General features: G+C 39.2%; 1 protein-coding gene across 1 annotated transcript in view; it reads left to right on the forward strand.

The window, feature by feature from the left end:
• The window catches only part of LOC143295830 (fasciculation and elongation protein zeta-2-like), a 35,711-nt gene continuing 14,609 nt past the window's right edge, over positions 1-21,102 (forward strand). Inside the window, exons 1-4 of the mRNA XM_076607473.1 lie at positions 1-330; positions 2,566-2,674; positions 6,799-6,951; positions 19,360-19,471. Of these exons, the coding sequence (XP_076463588.1) occupies positions 17-330; positions 2,566-2,674; positions 6,799-6,951; positions 19,360-19,471 (688 nt within the window). The 5' untranslated portion in view covers positions 1-16. The remainder of the gene's footprint in view (positions 331-2,565; positions 2,675-6,798; positions 6,952-19,359; positions 19,472-21,102) is intronic.

Raw genomic sequence — 21,102 nt, forward strand, 5'->3', positions numbered from 1 at the left:
AGGAGGCCGACCGAACATGGCGGAGCTGAGATTCGAAGCTCCATTAGCGTCCTTCGAAAACGAAGAATGGAACGATAATGAGGATTCTCATGACGGCAGTTTGACCAGATCAAAGTTATACACTAACCATGAAGATGAACATCTTCAACAGCCGACCCAGGCCGGCTCCGAAGCAGAAAACTTCAGGGAACTGTGTTCTGGTTCCCTGGAGGATCTCGTAAATTCATTCGATGAGAGAATTTCGAACTGTTTTTGTAATTTTGAGGAGCAGGCGGAGAAAATTGCACCTGTACAAGTACGATCACAAGAAGAAGTGATGGATGATTGTCAGTAAGTATATCTGACGAATTTATGATTTGCTGTTTGTCTGTCTTTCCTTACTTTCTTTAACCAAATGCAGCGCGATCGATAGGTGACTAACAGCGTTTTCCTGGCCAGAATATATGTCGTCTGCTTTGGTTCCACAGCACTGCGTACACTATCATAATTTAGCAAATATTAGAGACACTAACTCGCAAAGCTTCAGTTTCGACTGCCGTGCATAGATGTACTATTTTTACAACCGATGATGGGTGCACAAACTTATGTTTGAGCAGAGATTTGATTAGTTTCTGCATTGTTTTTATTTCCGAGCATGAATTAATTATTCCATACATTATGTGATTTGGTATTATAAACGGTGTGTCTCAGGATCTGTCTGTTTCATTATCAGTCATTTCCATTTTCTGGTGCTTACTCATGCGAATGGAGAGAATCATATTCTATGACTAAGGGTGGACCATAGATTATTTTCTGCCTGTTTCTCAGCCTTTCGTTTTAAATACTTTTGATGGGGGGTTATATTTTAAAGGTTATGATTGCTTTCTGTCATTGACATCATTATTTCTAATTGTATGTAGTGCACATTTTGTTCAGGTGATTGACACAGAAACATTTTAGTTTCTTTCTTTGTTGCTTTAGTGAAAGTAGAACTTGTCAGCAGAAAATATGGTTCTAATTTAGGTGTCACATTTGTGTGGCTCTGTGTGTGTGTGTGTGTGTGTGTGTATTTGCAGTATAAATGAATTATGTTAGTGGACAGATTTAAAATTAAGTCTATAGACTGCTGAGTTTTGTGGAAAATAAATTATTTTGATCCGTATCTTGATTCATGCAAAGGAAAAATATATGTGTTCAGAAGCACATTTTCTGCATGTCGGGGTCACCGCTATCAGGACTGACTGACAAAATTATAGATTCAACCTCTCAAACATGAATGTGCTCAGTTGCACAACATCTGCATTCGGGGTCAACCCCTATCAGTACTGACTGATAAACTTAGAGATTCAACCTCTCAGACATGAATGCACAGTCTTAAAATCACTTCTCTTTATAAAATCATTTTTAAAATAAAAATATATTTCACACACACACACACACACACACACACACACACACACACACACACACACACACACCATTCCTTACATGATTCTAAGCAAATCAAAATATCCATATGGTGGGTAAAAAAAACAACTAAAGTACATCACACTGGCTACAGTTTCATTGAATTCTGACCTTCTCCATCATATTATTGGTACCTGTTCCTGAATTTAGTAATTTCCAAATGTTCTCTTAGTCCCTGAAAAGGAAAGAAAACATACTTTACTGTATTTTGATTCACACTGATTTATCATCTTTAGATATTTCACCAACCTTTCCACTTGTCATTTTGACATCACCACAGCAGTAAAATGCATCTTCCAAGTCACTTCACCATTTTTCCTATAAATACAAGCTGTCCTTTACGTAACATTTTACTGCACCCCAACAGTGCTCAAATCAACATAAGGTTGGAACTGTGAGTGTTCCTGCCAATAATTACCACTGGAGCCATTAGAGGGGACCCTGTTCACCCTCTCTTCTGCTGCCAGCTCAGTGTACCAAAGAAAATCTCCTAGCCACCAAATCAACTTGCATTTTACAAGTGACCAGTCGACAAACACTGCCTGTTTTTGTGATGAAGTCTGTGAAAGAAACAATGTGCTTGTGATCAGGAACAAACAAATGCAGTTCTTGACACTCAGGTTATTATTTTTATTCTGAATTTTCTTTTTCTTCTGAATTTTGCAGGGACACACTGTTTTCTTGCCTCGGGTTCTTATAAATTATATATGTGCAAAGTGCATGCTGCACACAGTATTATCTTCGCTGATTTTCTCTTTCTTCCTAACTTCCAAACTTAAGACACTGTTGACACTATATCAGTATATGCTTATTTTTATTGTGCTGCCCCAACATCTGTGCTGTTTCATTAGCATTATCCTCATGCTTCTTATCCCAAATTCCCATAATTGGCACCCTTGGCTTGTTCTGTCACTGTCCCAGCACTCCACAAGGAGTTACCAGTGTTCGGGTGCCATGAGCTAACAACCATGCACTGCTGCAGTCACCATCCTTTAGGCATGCTGCTGTTGACAATAATCACTTTTATTGCTGAGCCAGACTGAGGGAATGCCTCCCATGACATTTATATCTTTGTCTGTTTCTTTACTGTTGTATTGATTCAGTGATTTTCATTTGCAGGATGTGGTGGACCATAACAGGAAATTATGGCAACATATTACCCATAGACTGGTCAAAGAACTACACGCCACAGCCTCGAAATAAAGTGATACATTTGCGGGATAAACAGGTAAAATAATTGACACACACACACACACATACACAAAACCAACATCTACCCCTACCCCCACCTACACCCCTCTCCCTATACACCCAAAACCAATGAGCACACACATGCACATTCACATGTGTGTGCACACAAAACAACAAAAGAAAAGCCCCATCTAAAAAAAAGTTTTTCTCTCTGTGTGTTTATAACATGATGATGATGAGACATATACTTATATAGAGCCTATCCTCAGTCAGAGACCAAACTCTAAGTGCTTTACAAACATGGAGTCATTTGCACAACAGGCTGCCTACCTGGGTAGAGCTGACTGACGGCTGCCATTGGGTGCTCATCATTCGTTTCCTGTGTCATTAATCAGGTTTCAGGCATGCACACATACACATTCAGACAGACATGTGACGTTTTACTTGTATGACCATTTTGTTTATTTACCCCGCCATGTTGGCAGCCATACTCCGTTTTCAAGGGTGTGCATGCTGGTTATGTTCTTGTTTCCATAGCCCACCATATATAAACATAAACTTTTGAAATTTGAAAAAGTAATGCTAAATTCATTTTTGTCTGTCTTTGCTGCATCTGGATTCAGCATCAGTCCTTTTGTTGATAATGGATTTTCCCCTTTTATTGTGTTGTGAACATAGTGAAGACAGAAAAGTATGCACTGTCACTTCAATTTTTAAGGATTCCAAAATCTTTTTTGATGTTTTGTTCATTTGGTTTGGGTTTTTAATCCCTGTCAACCTTATGTGACAGCTATAAACTGTTGTCCTTCAGTGACAGAACTGATAAGAATGTTAGCAGTACTGCTGTTTTAAAGTAATGCACCAGTCTTCGCTGCCCAGTATGACTGTTGTCTTAATTGCTTAAACACAGGGATTCTTGCTCAGAATGAAATATCTCCAATGAATGATATGTGTGGGATGAGGTTATTGGTTTTGACAAATTTATTCAGTATAAGGCAAGCTGCAAACAAAACAAATTATTTAGTGCAAGAAGTATACATTTATTGAAGGCACACCCAGTTCAGATATCTGATGCATAGAAACAATGGAGATCGGAAAGAAAATGTGGTAGGAATGTGCTTCAGGACTGCTGAATGCAAAAAAGGAAATAACTAATCCTTATTGATTTCTTATCATGTCTTGTGAAACAACAGAAAAGGGACTACTTTAGTTCTGAATTATAACAGACAGGCTAACAAACTACAGCAAAAAACAAACAGCAGCAATTTTGCTGAATAGACAGTTATATCTTCCTAACCACCTCCTCTGCTCCTGAACTGGTACCATGGTGTATCTTAAATCAGTTGATGTTCCTCTTTTTTTCTTCATTATTATATTCAGAATAAAAGAACAATGAGGCCAGGAGAGTAAATGATTAACAAACAATAAAGAGGTTGGGGTTTTGTTGTTTGTTTTGGTTTTGGGTTGTTGTTTTTTTTGTTGTTGTTGTTGTTGTGTTTTTTTTTTGGGGGGGGGGGTGTTGGAGGTTGTCCCTTGCATTGAAGGTTACATTTCTCAAATAAGAAACATCGTCATCATTACCAGAATTTTGCACAGTTCATACATACCACTGTAGAAGAAATATAGCATTAACACATTTAGCTAGAGCAGGGTACAACATCGTTAATTGATTTAAAAGGGTGTTTCTATTTCATAACATATAAACAAACAATAAAGAGTGGTAACTCTCTTCATACACAAAATGCTCAACCTCAAGTCAATGCTGCTTATGCTACCAAGGTAAATAATAGGTATATTGGAACAAATCCAGACACCTCAGAAAGGAAGCTCCGTGCTTGGCCTTACTCATACCGATCTTTGACATGTGCACACAGCAGCAATGACAGAAGAAATGTGCAAACACAAATTAGCTTTTATTCAAAATTGGCGTTGCCTTTTAATCCTGAATATGCTAGATATAATATATGAACAATACAGAACAAACACATCGTTGCCTCATTATTTTTCTTCTACGTTTTAGTGTATACATGACACACAAGTTCATTCTCAAGTAATCTCAGTCCACAAGCATTGAATATCTGCAAACTGCTGATTTGATTAATGCAGATGCAACTTTATATTCAGATGTTGAGTATAGTCTTTCTCCTCAAATCTTTGTTGGGGAAATTTTATATTTCTTCCTCTATTTGCTTGAAATCAAGTCTTTGTTCAAGTCAAGGTTTGAAACTTCTGCCTGTGTAATGCATTTGACTGTTTTTGTGCAAGATAAACAAAAAGTCTTCTGTTTGTGTAATATATCTACTTTATTGGTGTGAGGTTAACATTTTCTGTAGCTGACACTGTACAAATGTAATCCGTTTGTATATGTGTGTGGGAATGAAATTACAATTAGCAGAGGATCCCCTGCGGGATGCTGGGGATCTTTCAGTATAAATAGCATCCCCACCTGGAAGTTCTGTGCTAGAAATTTCCTCTTTTCTATAGCTCTCTTTATTTCTGCCTTTATTCTTCATTCACTGTTGTCTCCTTTTTCTGCCTTCCCAGTCCATTCCCCTTTCTTGTTTTTAACTCACTCAGTACGTCCAGTCCTCTCTTCTCCTCTACACAGACCCCTCGGATGTCCAGTGGGTGTCTGAATGACCCAACCTTTAGCTTCCGTCGTCAGAATTGTGGTATTCTTTGTCAACATTAACCTCTTCAGTATAAGAGCCTTCCGCTTGCAATATTTTGATGGTGGTAATTGGGGTGAAACGCTGTTAATGTCGTCTCTTTCACCGTTCATATGGAGAGAGTTAAGCAAGCCTTGACACTTTCTTTCTCTTTTCCACAGTCTATGATCTCAGTGTCTGTGCTGTTTTGCTCAGGAGATAAGGTGGTGAAATTGTAAACACTGGGATGGGCACTAGCTGTCTGTTCTGCAGTGTTATTTGCCTGTATGGCCTTTTTATGTATTTTTTGTTTGGCTTTGAAGTTGCTGGTGTGTGTGTGTGTGTGTTTTGTTTGTTTTGGGGTTTGTTTGTTTTTTACAATTTTTGTAATCTGGGGATGATAAATTAAGCAGAAGGGCTGATGTCCTAAGCACAGCCTAATCTTATTTGCCCGAAGGAGCTAAATGGTTAAGATACTGTGTCATGAACTGTGTTATGTAGATTTATCTCTTCTTTGTTTTATCATTTTTTGTTCAACGCAATTGGACATTTGTGTAGTTGGGAGTCCTGATATGGCCCTGTGGGGGCGGCTGAACGATAATAATAATAATAATAATAATAATAACAATAATAATAATAAAGCAGAGAGGAGTGTTCTTTCATGGCTGGAAGGGTGAACACTCAGAGTAATACTTAATTATTATTATGCGTTTTGCATGCTTTTTTTTGTCAGCCATGCTTCTTGGAGGATCATTCTTATTATTAATTCATTACTGTGCCATGGCATTTGCAGTCACAGTGCCGCCACATATGTACTTAATTAGCAGTGTTCTATCTTTATATCTGGCTGTTCTCTGAATCATTTGTACCATGTATAACACTAGACATATAGGTATATTCATTCTAAATAATAATTTGAAAGGAATTTCTAAACATTTTAAAATGTACACTCAAAAGAATTTGTAAGCAATTTCAAATTTGCGCTTGTAAATTTGTGAGTTTTATAGAAAATATCAAGACATTGCAAGCACAGTGAGTTAATGCTGAGTTGTATGGTTGTTTCCTTCATACTTTTGTGTGAATGTACTTGTGTGTGTGCATGTGTGAGTGTATATGTATGCATGTTTTTATGTTTACACACAATGGCATATAATATCTGCCCATTTCTTTTGCATGTGTATGTATTGTGTATATCTGTGTGTGTGTCTGTGAGTGTGTGCATGCATGAAAGATTGCTTTGATATGGGCGCAGCATATATGCACACAGGCCTGCACATGATTAAAATGTCTGAGTGTTCTATGTGGCCAAGTGCTTCTGCTTATATAAATGATATTTTATCCAAATAATTAGAGGATCCACTCTTAGGCACCCCCAGAAGCTGTCACTTCAAACTCACTGACCAATTAACTGTCTTGCAGAAATAAAACAACTTTACAATTATCCGGCACCATGCATGTAAACCTCATGTGGAATTTACAACAAAAAATGCTGTGTATTGTTTGCTTCCAACAGGACCATGACTACCCAGAATTGTATCTGTCAGATGAGGACTTGCCACAGGACTTCGACATGCATTCCCTCATTGTGGCCACACTGCATCACGAGGATGAGGATCGTGTGGAGTCTGCTGAAGATGTCATCAAACAAATTGAACACATGCTGAAGGTTGGTCACACACGTCTTTTTATCGTCTGTCTGTTGTGTGCGTGTGTGTGTGTGTGCGTGTGTGTGTGTGCACATTAGTGTGTGCATATGTGTATGGTTGATTGTGTGTACATATGATGTTGGATGTGTGGTTTTCTTTGTGTGTGTTACATGTTGTGTGTGTTTTTGTGTTAGTCATTAATTTTGTGGTTATGTGTTTGTGTGTGCTTTTGAGTGTATAATGTGTGTTGAATTCATTTATCGCTTAATGTGTTTAATACTGACCTTGTGACTGTTTCTTCTTTTCAGTAGTTAGTATTATTGCTTTTTGATATCATCACAATTATCTTCACCCTTATTTTTTTTTTAAATTACCATGACAGTGTTTTTGTGCGCTGTAATGTTTCATTGATTATTTGTATTGTTTGTACTTGTTACCATGATTGTTTCTTCTTTTAAATTGCTGTTATTGTTAAGTGTTATCATGAGCTTTGTCACCATTATTGTTATAGATATTATTGTATAAAATGATTATGATATATATTTTGTTTAGTTTTTTTAAATCGGCAAAAGCAGTATTTTTCCATTCTCCCAGAGTCTGATAAAAGTAGTGAATATTGCTGTCAAAATCATTTGTATAGTTTTACTTTTCATCTGGACAGATTTCTGTGTGAAATTCAGGCTGCTCTCCCCAGGCAGAGCACGTCACAACTGTGCTTTTTTCTTGTCTTTTTTTCAAAATCTTTTTCTTTCTGCAGGTGGACGCGTTTTTTTATCACGGTTTATTTTTCTGTGTGATTTTTTAAGGGATGATTCTTGTGGGTTGTTTTATGTTCATTATCTGCATACTGTGCATAGGACCCAAGTTTTCATCTTGTGTCATATGAAAGACTAGCACCCAGGTCACCACTCGAGGTCTAGTGAAGGAGGGGTGTGAAAAATCTGGGCCCATATGGAAATTGAACTTGTGTACATTTGTTTCCTGGTATGGCGCATTACCACTAGGCCACATCTCCACCACATTGGAGATAATTGAAGTTTTCAGCATGAACATATGTATTCATCATTTCACCTTATGTGCTTGAGGGAATAGCTCTGGTGTTGAATGTATGTCTGCATGTGAATTACAGTGTTTTCATGATTGTGAGTATGACAGTCTTTCTACTGTTTCTACTGCTGGTCATTTTGGTGTACTTTCTGTCACTTTTTGACCACGGACAAGGGACTTATGGTTCGATTTGTCAACCTCACTTACTTCTTCATCCATTACACTGAGCTGCCCGGCTGTCGGCCATTGAACAAGCAACCTGAATGTGCGGAAGAAACTGCAGAGCAGAGTTGTCCAGTGCCGTTGCCGACCACTCAAGTCTTTTACAGTAGAACTGAATTACTGTTGCTTCAGTGTACGCAGTCTAACCTTACTCTGTCCGTGTGTGACAAACTTTGTCATCTTGGTATTCACAGTCCGGTTCCATGCTCAGATCTGCAGTCAGATCAGTGGGCTTCATGCTCATCGAAGAAGAGAAAGCGACGGCTGTTTCGAGGTGGGCGCCGGAGATTTCAACACAGTAGGACCATCCCAGTGCTTGTGCTGACAAGACATCGAGTCCTCCGCTCCCCCTGTCCAGTTGATGACTGATCGCCAATCAAACTTCTTCCCTCTGTAAACTTCAACAACCTGATCTCCATTCCCCTCCACCCCCACTCATCCAACAATTGTAAGCTCTCTGGTCTTAAAATTGCATCTTTCAACACACAGTCTGTTGGTCCCAACTGCAGGGAGAAAAGAACCATTAATTCTTCTTTTATTGTTGACAACAATATTGATTTACTGTTTATTGTGGAGACGTGACTCAGGCCCTGTGGAGACAAAGCAGTATGTGCTGATTTTGCTGCCAGTGGTTATGCCATCAAGTCACTCCCTCATGCCTCTGGTCGTGGCGGCAGTATTGCAGTCATTTACAGAGACACTCTCACTCCCCACCTTACCTTTCATGTGTGTGTATCGCCTCTGGCTCACCTCTGTTAATAAGTTAACGGAGACCATGTTCTTTGAACAATTTCCTGCTGTCTCCATGGAAATCTGTGTCTTTTAGGGGGTTTTAACTTTCATGTTGACAGTTCCACTGATCGTAGTGCTGTAAAATTCTTGGAATTTCTGAATATGTACAACCTTTCTCAGACTGTGCATGGACCTACCCACAAGCATGGTCATACTCTTGAATTGGTGATTGAGAGGTCCAGTGATGGAGTTCATCGATCGTCTAATGTGAATGATGACTTAGAGTCTGACCATTTGTTAGTGTCCTCCCCTCCTCTGTGACAGTGTATCACAGTGTGCGCAGCATTCGTGCTATAGACAGAGCAGCTTTTCGCAATGACCTGAAATCAGGACTTGAGTGCTTTTTGGACTGTTCGGCTGACCAGTACAACACTGCCCTTCAGGCAGCTCTGGACAAGCACTCCGTGCATCTCGTTGCAGGGTATCGTCCAGGAAGGTGTCGTGTCCATGGTTTGGGCTTCTTGGTGAAGAACTGCTAGCAGCGCAGAGAGAGAGGTGAAATGCGGAAGCACAGTGGAAGGTATCTGGTTTAACTGTCTACAAACAAATCTACCAGAAAGCCAAGAACTTTGTTACCTTTCTTGTGCACAAAGAGAAGACTCGTTTTTCAACACCAAGATCTCCGAAGCTAAATCAAGCAAAGAACTGTATTGCATTACAAATTAGCTTTGTGGCAGAACAAAATTTTCTTTGCTTCCTTCTATCTATCCATTTTCATTACTGCCCTGTATCTTCTCAGATTTTTTCTGCTAAAAAATTGTTAACCTCAGGAAAGAACTGGATTCAGTCAGTTGTGTCACATCCCTTGGGAAAAGAATTTCAAGGTGTTCCTTTTGTTGCTGTCGTACCCGTTTCAGAGACAGATGTACTTAGCGTGTTGAAAAAGTCTGCTCCAAAAACATGTGACCTGGACCCCCTTCCCACACCACTACTGTATGAGTGTTTTGATGTTGTTTTGTCTGCACTTACAAAAATTATAAATGATTCTTTAATTTCCGGTGTCTTCCCTGATGTATACAAAATTGCACTTGTTAAGCCCCTGCTAAAGAAAGCCACTCTAGATTATAATGACCTCAAAAGTTTTCACCCTGTATCCAACCTTGCTTTTGTGTCCAAAATTCTTGAAAAAATTGTTCTCCCACAACATTGTTCTCTTCTTTTCAGTCAGCATATAGATCTGCCCATAGCACTGAAACTGCTTTGTTGAAAGTAGTTAATGACCTGTTACTGTATGTTGATGAAGGTAAATTATCTGTGCTAACTTTGCTTGATCTGTTGATTGCGTTTGACACAGTAGACCTCAGTATACTCCTTTCCAGACCTGAACATGCATTTGGGATTCACTCAACAGTTCTGAGTTGGTTTTCTTCATACCTATCCAACCACTTCCAGATTGTCTCTGTTAGTAACTTTGTCTGATCCAACCCTGATCTCTTATGGTGTGCCACAAGGCTCTGTCCTGGGCCCCATTCTGTTTGTTCAGTACACTACTCCTCTTTCTGAGGTCATTTCTTTCCATTCTGTTCTTCACTCTTTTGCTGATGATACTCAGCTACAAAAGTCTGCAGAACCAAACCAAGTACACAGTCTGATTCTGTCAATGCAGGATTGTATTCTCGATGTTAAATCCTGGATGACATTCAACAAACTAAAGTTGAATGATGACAAAACTGAAGCGATGATTATTTCCTCTGCAAGAAAGTCCACATCTACTTCTTTTTCTGCCACTGTTGTGGTTGGTGATGCCACAGTTCAGTTTTCTAAATCAGCAAGGAACCTTGGAGTCATTCTTGACTCAAACCTCAGAATACATGCTCAGGTAGTAAATCTGATACACATAGTCAATTGTGAACTTCGTCGCATCAGCTCTACCCATCAGTACCTTTCTGTTGAAACTACTAAAACTCTTATTTCTGCTTTTGTGCTGTCACGAATTGACTACTGTAATTCTCTTCTCATAGGCTGTCCACATAATATTCTTCAGCAAATTCAAAAATTTCAAAACAATGCTGTCTGTCTGACTGAGTCCCACATACTGATCACATTTCTCCTCACCTCAGCACTGTACATTGGCTCCCCATTGAAGCAAGAATTAAATACAAAGTTGCATGTCTCTGCTATTCTGCTTTCCACTCCACAGGACCTACATATCTTTCTGACCATATCAGTGTTTACACTCCCACAAGAAATCTCCACTCTTCCTCTGACTGTTACCTTTTGGAACTTCATCATGTCAATACAAGAACCTATGGTGAACGTTCTTTCTTCTTTGATGCTCCTCATATCTGGAACAATCTTCCTCATCATATCCGTGCATCTGATTCTATTTCTGCTTTTCGCTCATCACTAAAAACTCATCTGTTTAAAACCTATCTATAAGCACTCTCAGCTTCCTTGTTCTCCAACACCACCCATGTCAGCTCACTTTGGATGTATGTAGAGTGGGAGGGGGAGAGTGTGTGTGTGGGGGGGGGGGAGGGGTTTTTGAGAAAGAGTGCTAATGAATGTTTTATGTAACTTTTAATATTTTTCTTTCATGTAAAGCACCCTGATCTCTGAGAGAGAAAGGGCGCTATATAAATGTACGTTATGATTATTATTATTATTCATGCCATATTTTTAGCTTGGTTACACTGATGTGCATGCATCATTTTCCTGGCCTGGATGCATGCTCTCACACACACAAACACACACAGTACATGTGCAACCACACACTCACTCAAAACACACAGTACATGTGCAACCACACACTCACTCAAAACACATACATGCACATGCATTCACACCTAGTGACCTACACATGTGCACTCAAACACACACACACATGCATATACATATGCACTCTCTCTCTCTCTCACACACACACACAGCACAAGCACACTCACACACTCTGTCTTGCACACAAGTGCACTCACACATACACACATACTACACACAACACACACACTCTCATGCATATGCACGCACACACACACACATGCACATGCACACACAGTGATTATGACACCTCTCCAGCTTCCCCCCATTGCCCCACGTTCCAGTCCAGAGAATGAGTCACAAACCTGTTTGCAGAGATGTGCGTGTGGGGGCCTGGGTCCATCAAGGTTGTGGGTGCACTGCCGTCATGGCTGTCCAGGTCACACTATTGATCTGGACAGCTCTCATGACAGCCTGTGCCAGTCTGAAAGATGACAGCAATCAATCAGTGGCTGCTTGCTCAGATCCCCTCTGGCACCCTCTCTGCAGAGTTGGAAAGCATTTTTCATCAATAGTTTTCTTTGTAGAATTTTCTTCTTTTTTTTCTACTAGTTGAGAATCTATCTATGCAATGAGTTTTAATGTTGATGAAATGAGTTTGCTAAATTTACTGGTTGGTTATTTGGGTGGGGTTTGACCCCAGCTTAGAATTCATGAAAGGGGATCTTTTTTTTCTTTTCTTTTCTTTGTTGGCAGTTTTGATCCCCAGGTTTGAATTTTTGTCTGGTATCTCTTTCTCCTCCCGCAAAAAGTGTGGACTTTTTTTTTTCTTCTTTTTTCTTTTTTCTTTTTTTTTTCTTCTTTTTTTTTTTTTTTTTTTTTTTGTACGGTAGTGGGGTGAGATGAGAATACATGATTCTTTTCTTTTTCTGGTTTCATAATCAGATTGTCCCTGTTAACAACTTTAAGTATGATCCAACCCTGATTTCCTAGGGTGTGCCACAAGGCTCCGTCCTGGGCCCCATTCTGTCTGTTCTGTACACTGCTCCTCTTTCTGATATTATTTCTGGTCATTCTGTTCTTCACCACTCTTTTGCTGATGATACTCAGCAACAAATGTCTGCAGAACCTAACAAATAGACAGTATGATTCAGTGCAGGATAGCACTCTCGGTGTTAAATCCTGGATGACATTCAACAAACTAAAGTTAAATTATGGCAAAACTTAAGCTATGATTGTTTCCACTTTAAGAATGTCCACATCTTTTTTTTTTCCTGCCTTTATTGTGGTTCATGATGCCACAGTTTAGTTGTCAAAATTAGCAAGGAACCTTAGTGTCATTCTTGACTCAAACCTCAGTATGCACACTGTTAGTGAATCTGATACACATAGTCAGTTGCGAACTTCATCAGATTAACTCTGTCGTTCAGTACCTTTCTGTTGAAACTACAAAAAGTCTTATTTCTGCTTTTGTGCTGTCACGAATCAACTTCTGTAATTATCTTCTCATAGGCTGTCCACATAATCTTCTTCAGCGAATTCAAAAACTTCAGAACAATGCTGCCCATCTGACTCTCAGTCTCAGGGTCCCACATACTGATCACATTTCTCCCCACCTCCGCACTCTACATTGGCTCCCCACTGAAGCGAGAATTAAATACAAAGTTGCGTGTCTCAGCTATTCTGCTTTCCACTCCGCAGGACCTACCAATCTTTCTGACCTTATCAGTGTTTACACACCCTCAAGAAATCTTCACTCTTCCTCTGACTGTTACCTTGTGAAACTTCTTCGTGTCAATACAAGAACCTATTGTGAACATTCTTTCTTCTTTGCTGCTCCTCATGTCTTGAACAACCTTTCTCATATCCATGCATCTGATTCTATCTTTGCTTTTCACTCTTATCTATCTATAAGCACTCTCAGCATCCTTCTTCTCCAGCACCGTATCAGTCATATGCATATATTTTTTGTTTATTTTATGCTTCAATATGAAACTTGTATAGATTACCAACAACTGAAAATGCTTAACCAGTTGAGCGATATAAGACATCCACTGATGTCCTGCATATATTCTGATTTTTCCTTCATTGGAGTTTGGTTCATTCACATAAACAGACTGAACAGTTTGTTTCATGTGTCTGGATTATAGGAATACTATTTAAATGAAAATGCATCGCGCATGGAAAAGGGGATTGCATCATATAGAAAAAAAAAGCATTGAAAACTGTGTCCAGTAAAGGAGGTGCTCACAGTCAGTGGATTTACACAATTTTGAAAGCTGTGCTTGTGATTGTGGACAGCTATAGCAAGGGAGTGGGATCTCTCTTGTCTGATGATTGGGTTGAACACGAAGTTGATTGACGACAGTGCTGAAACTGACAGCCCATTCGATGGTAAGTCAGTCCATCAGTCAGACAGCTTTTTTGAACAAGTGGTTATGACTGACACAATATGTGCTGTGAGCATTGGAAGAAGGGGAGGAAAGGGAGAGGAGTGATGTTGTAAGACGGTATGTCAAATGCCAGCCAGAGGGTATGAAATGGGCGTGGCAGTTAGACACCAGTAGACTCACATTTCAGTGCATACTGCAGGAAATCAACAACCACTAATGCTCCATGATTTTCACAAAATGCCGGGTTGAACCTGCACTGAACATGAAACGCGTGCTTTTTGTTTTTAATGCTTTTTTCGCTGAATCAGATGAGGTGGCAAGCTGGGTGCACAGCAGACACTTTAATCAGCCCACATGCAGCTTGAAGGGAGTGAATGTCATCAAAGAACTTCACCCTTTCACTTGCAAAAGCTCTGAGCTGTCAAAAAGCTTGCCAGCTCAGTATCTGAGACCGTGATTGACCTTTTACATTGACTATACCCACCTTTGTCATTGTTGGGACAGTGATGCATTTACATGTCTACACAAGCTGTGATTTGTTTTTATAAACTTATAGCCTGTTTTTATTTCTTCTGCAGGTATAATATGACAATAAACATGCTATATCTAGCTGTATTTTGTTTCTTTTCTTTATGGATGTCATTATGTAGAGGTGGAAATAGACCTTTTTGTTGCACAAAAAATTATTGTTGACTTTAAATGCCTGAACATTTATCTACAATCATCCTAATTGGAGGGGGGATGGGGAGTCCATATGCAGAATCTACATTCATTGTCCTTCACAAAAACTTTTACTTTCTTTCTATATCTCACAGGGTTTGTTGTTTTTTGTTGTTGTTGTTTTTGTTGTTGTTGTTGTTTTACTAGATGATTTTTTTTTTTTTTTTTTTTTTTTTTTTTTTTCACTAGATTTTTTGCCTCTGAATCCTCAAATTTCCTGGCAAGGAGAGAGCGCTTTTTTTTTTCTTTTTTTTTAACAAAATTCTCTGTTACTCAACTGGTTAATCATGTTTTGTTTGTTCAGTCAGTGCAGTCACACCGTGATTCAAATCCCCATATTTTGGAACCATATTGGGCTGTTGGTTTTACTGGTGCATCATAAGAGAAGAGAAGAGAGAGAGAGGGAAATGAAGATATTAACAGAGAAACACAAACAGGAAGATCATGATAGTAATGACAGACTGCAACAAAACAACAGACAGCCATTTGGAGATTAGCAGTTACTGGGTGAGAGCAAAGGCTGCTAATCATTGATTATACAGATGCAGAAATGAAACAGAATGACAAGGACAAAAATAACTCCTGGTACAAATGCCATTGATGGAAATGAAGAGAGAGAGAGAAATAGAGAGTGGGTGGAAGTGGGTGTGGATGCCAGGAGAGAGAAAAACAGGGAGTGTTGAGGACGTTTTATAGATTTTGCAGTGAGCAGTTGTTGCCTCCACCCCCTCCTCCCTTTCTTACAAACATGATTAAATTAAGCTTGCTGTGTGGAGATAGGGCCTCTTCCCTTGATTTTTAGTTACAAATATCTGAATGCAGGAAAGGCAAACATGACTTTTTTTGCTTTCTTCTTTCTACTATTTGGGGAATGGGTGTGATGAGGTTGGGAGGAGACACAGAGGCTGACAGGATAACATTAGGGAAAGGTGATGCAAAACAGGACAAGGTGATATCAGGCCTGATGCCGACTAATACTGACTGGAGGAGAATGCTTGCTGAATGTAGTAGTAGTAGTCTTCAGTTTAACGTCTTCCACTTTAAGTGATATTAGACGAGAGAGGAAAAAAAAAGGGGGGGGGGGGGGTATGGGGGGGGCTTGGTGGTGGGAACAGTATTGGGCAGAGGGTGAAGAATGGTGTATGTGTGTGTGCGCATGTGTGTGTGTGGTGGGGAAAGATACAGAGCACTGGAAAAAATAAAACATTAAAAGGGGAGACATAGGTATGATATAGAAGGAAACGCTAACATCAAACAACTGTAACAACTATAACAAATGTCCAGTTGGACTATGCAGCAAACCTTCTGCAATAGCAGATAACATCTTGAAATTGTCAAAAATACATTCACAAGAATTTTCCGAGAAGTTTGGTAAAAACGATTTCAGACTCTGACATTCAAAGAGTATGTGTTTGCTAGAAATAGATTCTCCACATATGCATTTTACATCTCTGCTGAACTTTGTTTATAAAAGAGTTCAGCTTTATCCTGTTTGATAATGCCTGAATTTGCCTTAATCTGATTAAATTACTGAATGTATTTGATTGATTGATAGATTCCGGTTGTTGAATATTATTTATACTTTTATTTAAAACTTTGCCATTTTGCTAGTATACTTCGTTGACTTTACTCCATGATGCTTTTTCTAGTAAGCAGCACCCGTCTTGTACAGACAAATCAGCTTGCTGAATGTCTTGATACGTTGATGCTCTGTGGTGGGTGGTGAGAGTGAATTTCAGGAAGGAGAACCAAACAAACGGGGCTAGATCAGTATCAGTATCAGTATTTGAATCTCAAGTCATCTTGATGGGTTTCAGTTCCTGTTGGTGAAAACTGAATGCAACAGGTATGGTGAAGCACGACCAAGCTGTTGTTTTTATTACACATCAACAGTTATTACATGAAAGCCATTATTTGATATGATTGTAAAATGTTTAAGACAGTAAATGAATTATTGTGAAAATGGTTGAATTTAACAGAAATGACATGTTTGGAAGGAATCAGAGGCCTGCATGCATGCGCACACTCACAGAACAATAAATCCATGTCCTGAATGTTTTAATTTTCCAATAGAAAGTGACTCATTGAAGGGTTTGTACAAAGGACAGTGGATAGGTGGGGGGCAATGAGAGTTTAAATGATGTGTAAGCCAGTTGTTTCTTCCAAAGAGAGTTCAGTATTGTTCAGTACAGCAAGCAACATCTGTTTTTCTCTGAAAATCTCATTAGGCTTGCTGCTTGCTCCAGGCTGCCAGCTTAACAACTTTTTGGCATTTGTCCTTAAGGTCAGCTTCTCTTGCAAGGGTTGATGAAGTACCATTTGAAGAGAAGCATTCCCATTTCAGTAAAGAGCAACTCCCCATTATCTGACAGACGTCTTTCACATCAGAATTGTGATTCTCAGAGACTGGTATTTCAGCATTCAGTGATGGGAGAACATTTGAGACTGCAAAACGAACCGAAAAGTGTAAAGCAACACTTTTTTTAACAGACAACACATTACAGACAGGAAATGTTTGGATAAACAGAAAAACATTTTTCAGGCAGTATGTTGTCAGCCAACAAACTGAAGACAAAGAGAGAAAGTGCATGTGTGTTCTGATGTACATATATCGGATGTTAACCGCTTTTTGACAAGTATTTTCTCAGTGATAGAGAAACTGAATTCATTGAAAAATTTCACACAGTAACCTAAGGGTATCATCACCAAGTCTGCAAAATATCTAAAAGTTGGGACACAAATTATGCAAGTATTGTCAAATTCAAAACAGCATGTCAGAAAATCCAATATCAGATGTGTGCAATGTGACCTTCATCATGTTCATGCCAGCTGCCAGGTGTTGGCATCTGTCATTGTCAGTCTAAAAATAGCCTGTCTGGTGTCAAGGCTATTGATTTTTTTTTTTTTTTTTTTTTTGTCTGTATCCACAATCAGTTCTGTCCAAAGTTTCAGTTTGGAAGGCTCAACCATGCCTTTGAGTGAAAGTGACAAGGTTACCATTGAAAACTGTTTCGAGGAGAAAGGCAGGGGTGGAAGAAGGATCGTAAAGGAATTTCCAAGCGGTGGAGTCATGTCACTGTAAATAGACTTATCGCTAAAATATGCACTACAGGGTCAGTAGCATGTAAAATTGGCAGTGGGAGACCCAAGACTGCATGTTCGGAGGAGAACAAGGACCGTGTTGAGGAACTGATTCAATCCCACAAGGAGAACCCAGGGACCCACAAATCTCTTTGAGAAGTTGCAAGCAATTTACAAGTGAGCAAGTCTTCTGTGCAAAGAATACCGAAAGAACTGGAGCTGAAGCCCTTCAAGAGGATACGGGTGTCAAGGAGGGACCAAAATGTTATAGGGAAAAGAAAAACTTGCTTCCGTAACTTGAATGACCGCTACTCAGCCACTGATGTGAAAAGGATCATTTTCACAGACGAGAAAGACTTTACATTAGAGATAGCTAAAAATCGACAAAACAATTGCATTTATTGGAAGTGAAAACGAGAAATTCAGCCATCTGACCTCTGTCATGAGACTTCTGGATTTTCAAAAAAGATAATGGTTTCAACTGGAGTATCCTGGAAAGGAAAAACAAACATTCATTTTATTGACACTGATAGAGCCAAGGTTAATAGTGAAAGCTACATTCAGTTATTGGATGAAAATCTTCTCCAGGATTGTAGGCGTCTTTATCCTAGAAACAATTATGTGTTTCAGCAAGATGGGGCTCCTTCACACACAAGTAGGGTAACCCAGGCCCATCTGGAGGAGGCTACACCAGAATTCATCAAGAAGGATAAATGGCCTTCACAAAGTCCTGACTGTTACCCAATGGATTATGCCATATGGGACTGTCTGAAGGAGAAAGTTTACTGGGGAGTGAGAGACAAATTGACTGAGCAGGCGTAAAACAGAATTATGTCATGGGAAGATATATGGGTGGAAGAAATATGTAAAAGCATTTCTGCTTGGAAGAAACGGCTTCGTTTAGTCATGGAGGAAGATGGAGGCCACACTGAGCATAAACTGAAATAAGTGAGTTTTCCTCTGATACTGGATTTTTTGATATGTTGTTTTGAATTTGACAATGCTCGCATAATTTGTGTGCGAACTTTTAGATATTTTGCAGATTTGTTGATGATACCCTAAGGTTGCTGTGTGAAAATTTTCAGTGAATTCGGTTTCTCTATCACTGAGAAAATACTTGTCAAAAAGAGGTTCACTTTTGGGGGGACACCTGATATATTACTTTTTGTCACTTTTTGTCATTTCTCTGTGCAGTGTGGTCTGCTGTCCCCAGGGAGAGCACATTGCCACAGTGCAGTACTACCCTTTCTTTGGTCTGCAGGAGTATTTGTTGTACTGACAAAGTGGATTTTTCTATAGAATTTTGCCAGGGACAACACCTTGGGTGTGTGTGTGTGTGTTTAACATCAAGTAAGCTTTAAATATAATACAATGGTTGTGGCGCATTGAACTTGAACATGAAAATAAGTAGATATTTCTCAGTGTACTCTGTTTTTGATGATTTATTTAAGTCTCTTTATCTTCCCAATGTTCCAGGACCCAGCTGCAGAAGAACATGAAGAAGAAGAAGATTCAACCATCACAGAGGATGAGCAGCACATAAAACTGAAGGCTATGCTTGACAAATTACCTTCCTACACTGAGCAAGGTATTCCCTGACAGTTCAGCTTGGTACTGAAGTGAAGGGCCATCATGGAATGAGGGGTATCTCCTTCAACAAAATCAGAAATCCACTGAATAAAGTTAATCGTAAAATATCAGTAAGTATGAGTATTGTGCTAAACGTACAGTGTTTCGGGGACACAGATTTGTTAACTGTCAAGCATAAATGTTTATCCTTGCATGCAGAAGAAATGCATACTTTATGTGAAAATATTTAGTACTGCTGATTCAGTTACAAAAGTGACAAGGTTAGGGGGATTTTGTACTGCAGATTCTAGGCGGTATATTCTTGACAACAGTTCAGCTGAGTTTTTATTGGAAACCTAAATAATGGTGTGATCGTCAGTATTATCTCATCCCCACCACTTCCTAGGTTCATGCTGTCTGCTTCCCAAAGATTTCTTTGTTGTGGTATGGTTGCTTTATAATATTCACTCTTCCAGTCTTGTTCAGAGGTTGTGGTTATTGAATTGTAAACTTGATGCCTGAAGAAGGATAGCTACTATGTTTACCGTGCCATGTAATACTCTATTGAAAGGTTTTTACAGCAAAAATAAGTCATGTATGGCATTATTTCCACTCATTTTGTGGTGGTGGTGTTTTTCCTTTTTTCTTCTTTGTGAAGTCATTTTCATGTCAAAATTTTTTTTTTTTTTTTTTATAGACTCCTGATTTTTAGTTTCAAACCACAAAGAACAATGGCTGCAGATCTTTCCATTGCACTTCTCTCTGCTCTCAAGAAATGAAATCTCAGTTGATATACTATCTTTAAAGTCAGGCTGAAAGGGAACAGGTAAAAGTGTCTGTCTTGTTCTAAATATTTCTTCTGTCCTCCGGTGAGTCACTTCTGTATTGATTTTTCTAAGCTGGCTTTCTCCTGGCATGTGTGCATCTGTGTGATTTTTCTTCCCTTGCTGTCTTTCCTCAGCTCATTTCCCTCTGTTCTTTGGGTTGGATTCTTTTTTTTCTTTTTGGTTGTCCTTTAGGGTGTGTTTGCAGAATGAGTGAGTCATAGCGCCTCTTTTAGATGTGTGTGTCCACATTTACACACACACACACACACACACACACACACAAGCTCGCACACATCCCCATGGACACATGCATACACACACAGATATACACACAAATTGTGAAATACATGTAGTAGTCTTCATGCATTCATGCATATCAGTGCATTGTATACTTACATATGGACTATAGATTGTGATTTGACTGCCATGTTAACTTTTTTGGTGGTGGTTGTCATTGTGTGTTTTTTTGAGAGTTGAGATTTTTCTGTCTAGTTTTGAGACCTGACCGATGCAGTGTGTGGGTAAACTAGGTTATAGCAATATTATAGTATTAATATAGCAGTATTTTGCTTTGTGCTTGCATCTGTTTGCATAACAGTCACACACACACACACACACACACACACACACACACACACACACACACACACTCACTCTCTCTCTCTCTCTCTCTCTCTCTCTCTCTCTCTCTCTCCCTTTCTCTGTCTCACAATCACGTGTCTGAGCACAGCTGAGATTAGATTACAGTAATTCTTCACCACCATCAGTGTTAACTAAGTGAATAAATAAAGCAAATTAAACACAAAAGGAGAGGGAGATGGAG

The sequence above is a fragment of the Babylonia areolata genome, chromosome 21 (genome assembly GCF_041734735.1).
Source record: "Babylonia areolata isolate BAREFJ2019XMU chromosome 21, ASM4173473v1, whole genome shotgun sequence".
Classification (NCBI taxonomy): domain Eukaryota; kingdom Metazoa; phylum Mollusca; class Gastropoda; order Neogastropoda; family Buccinidae; genus Babylonia; species Babylonia areolata.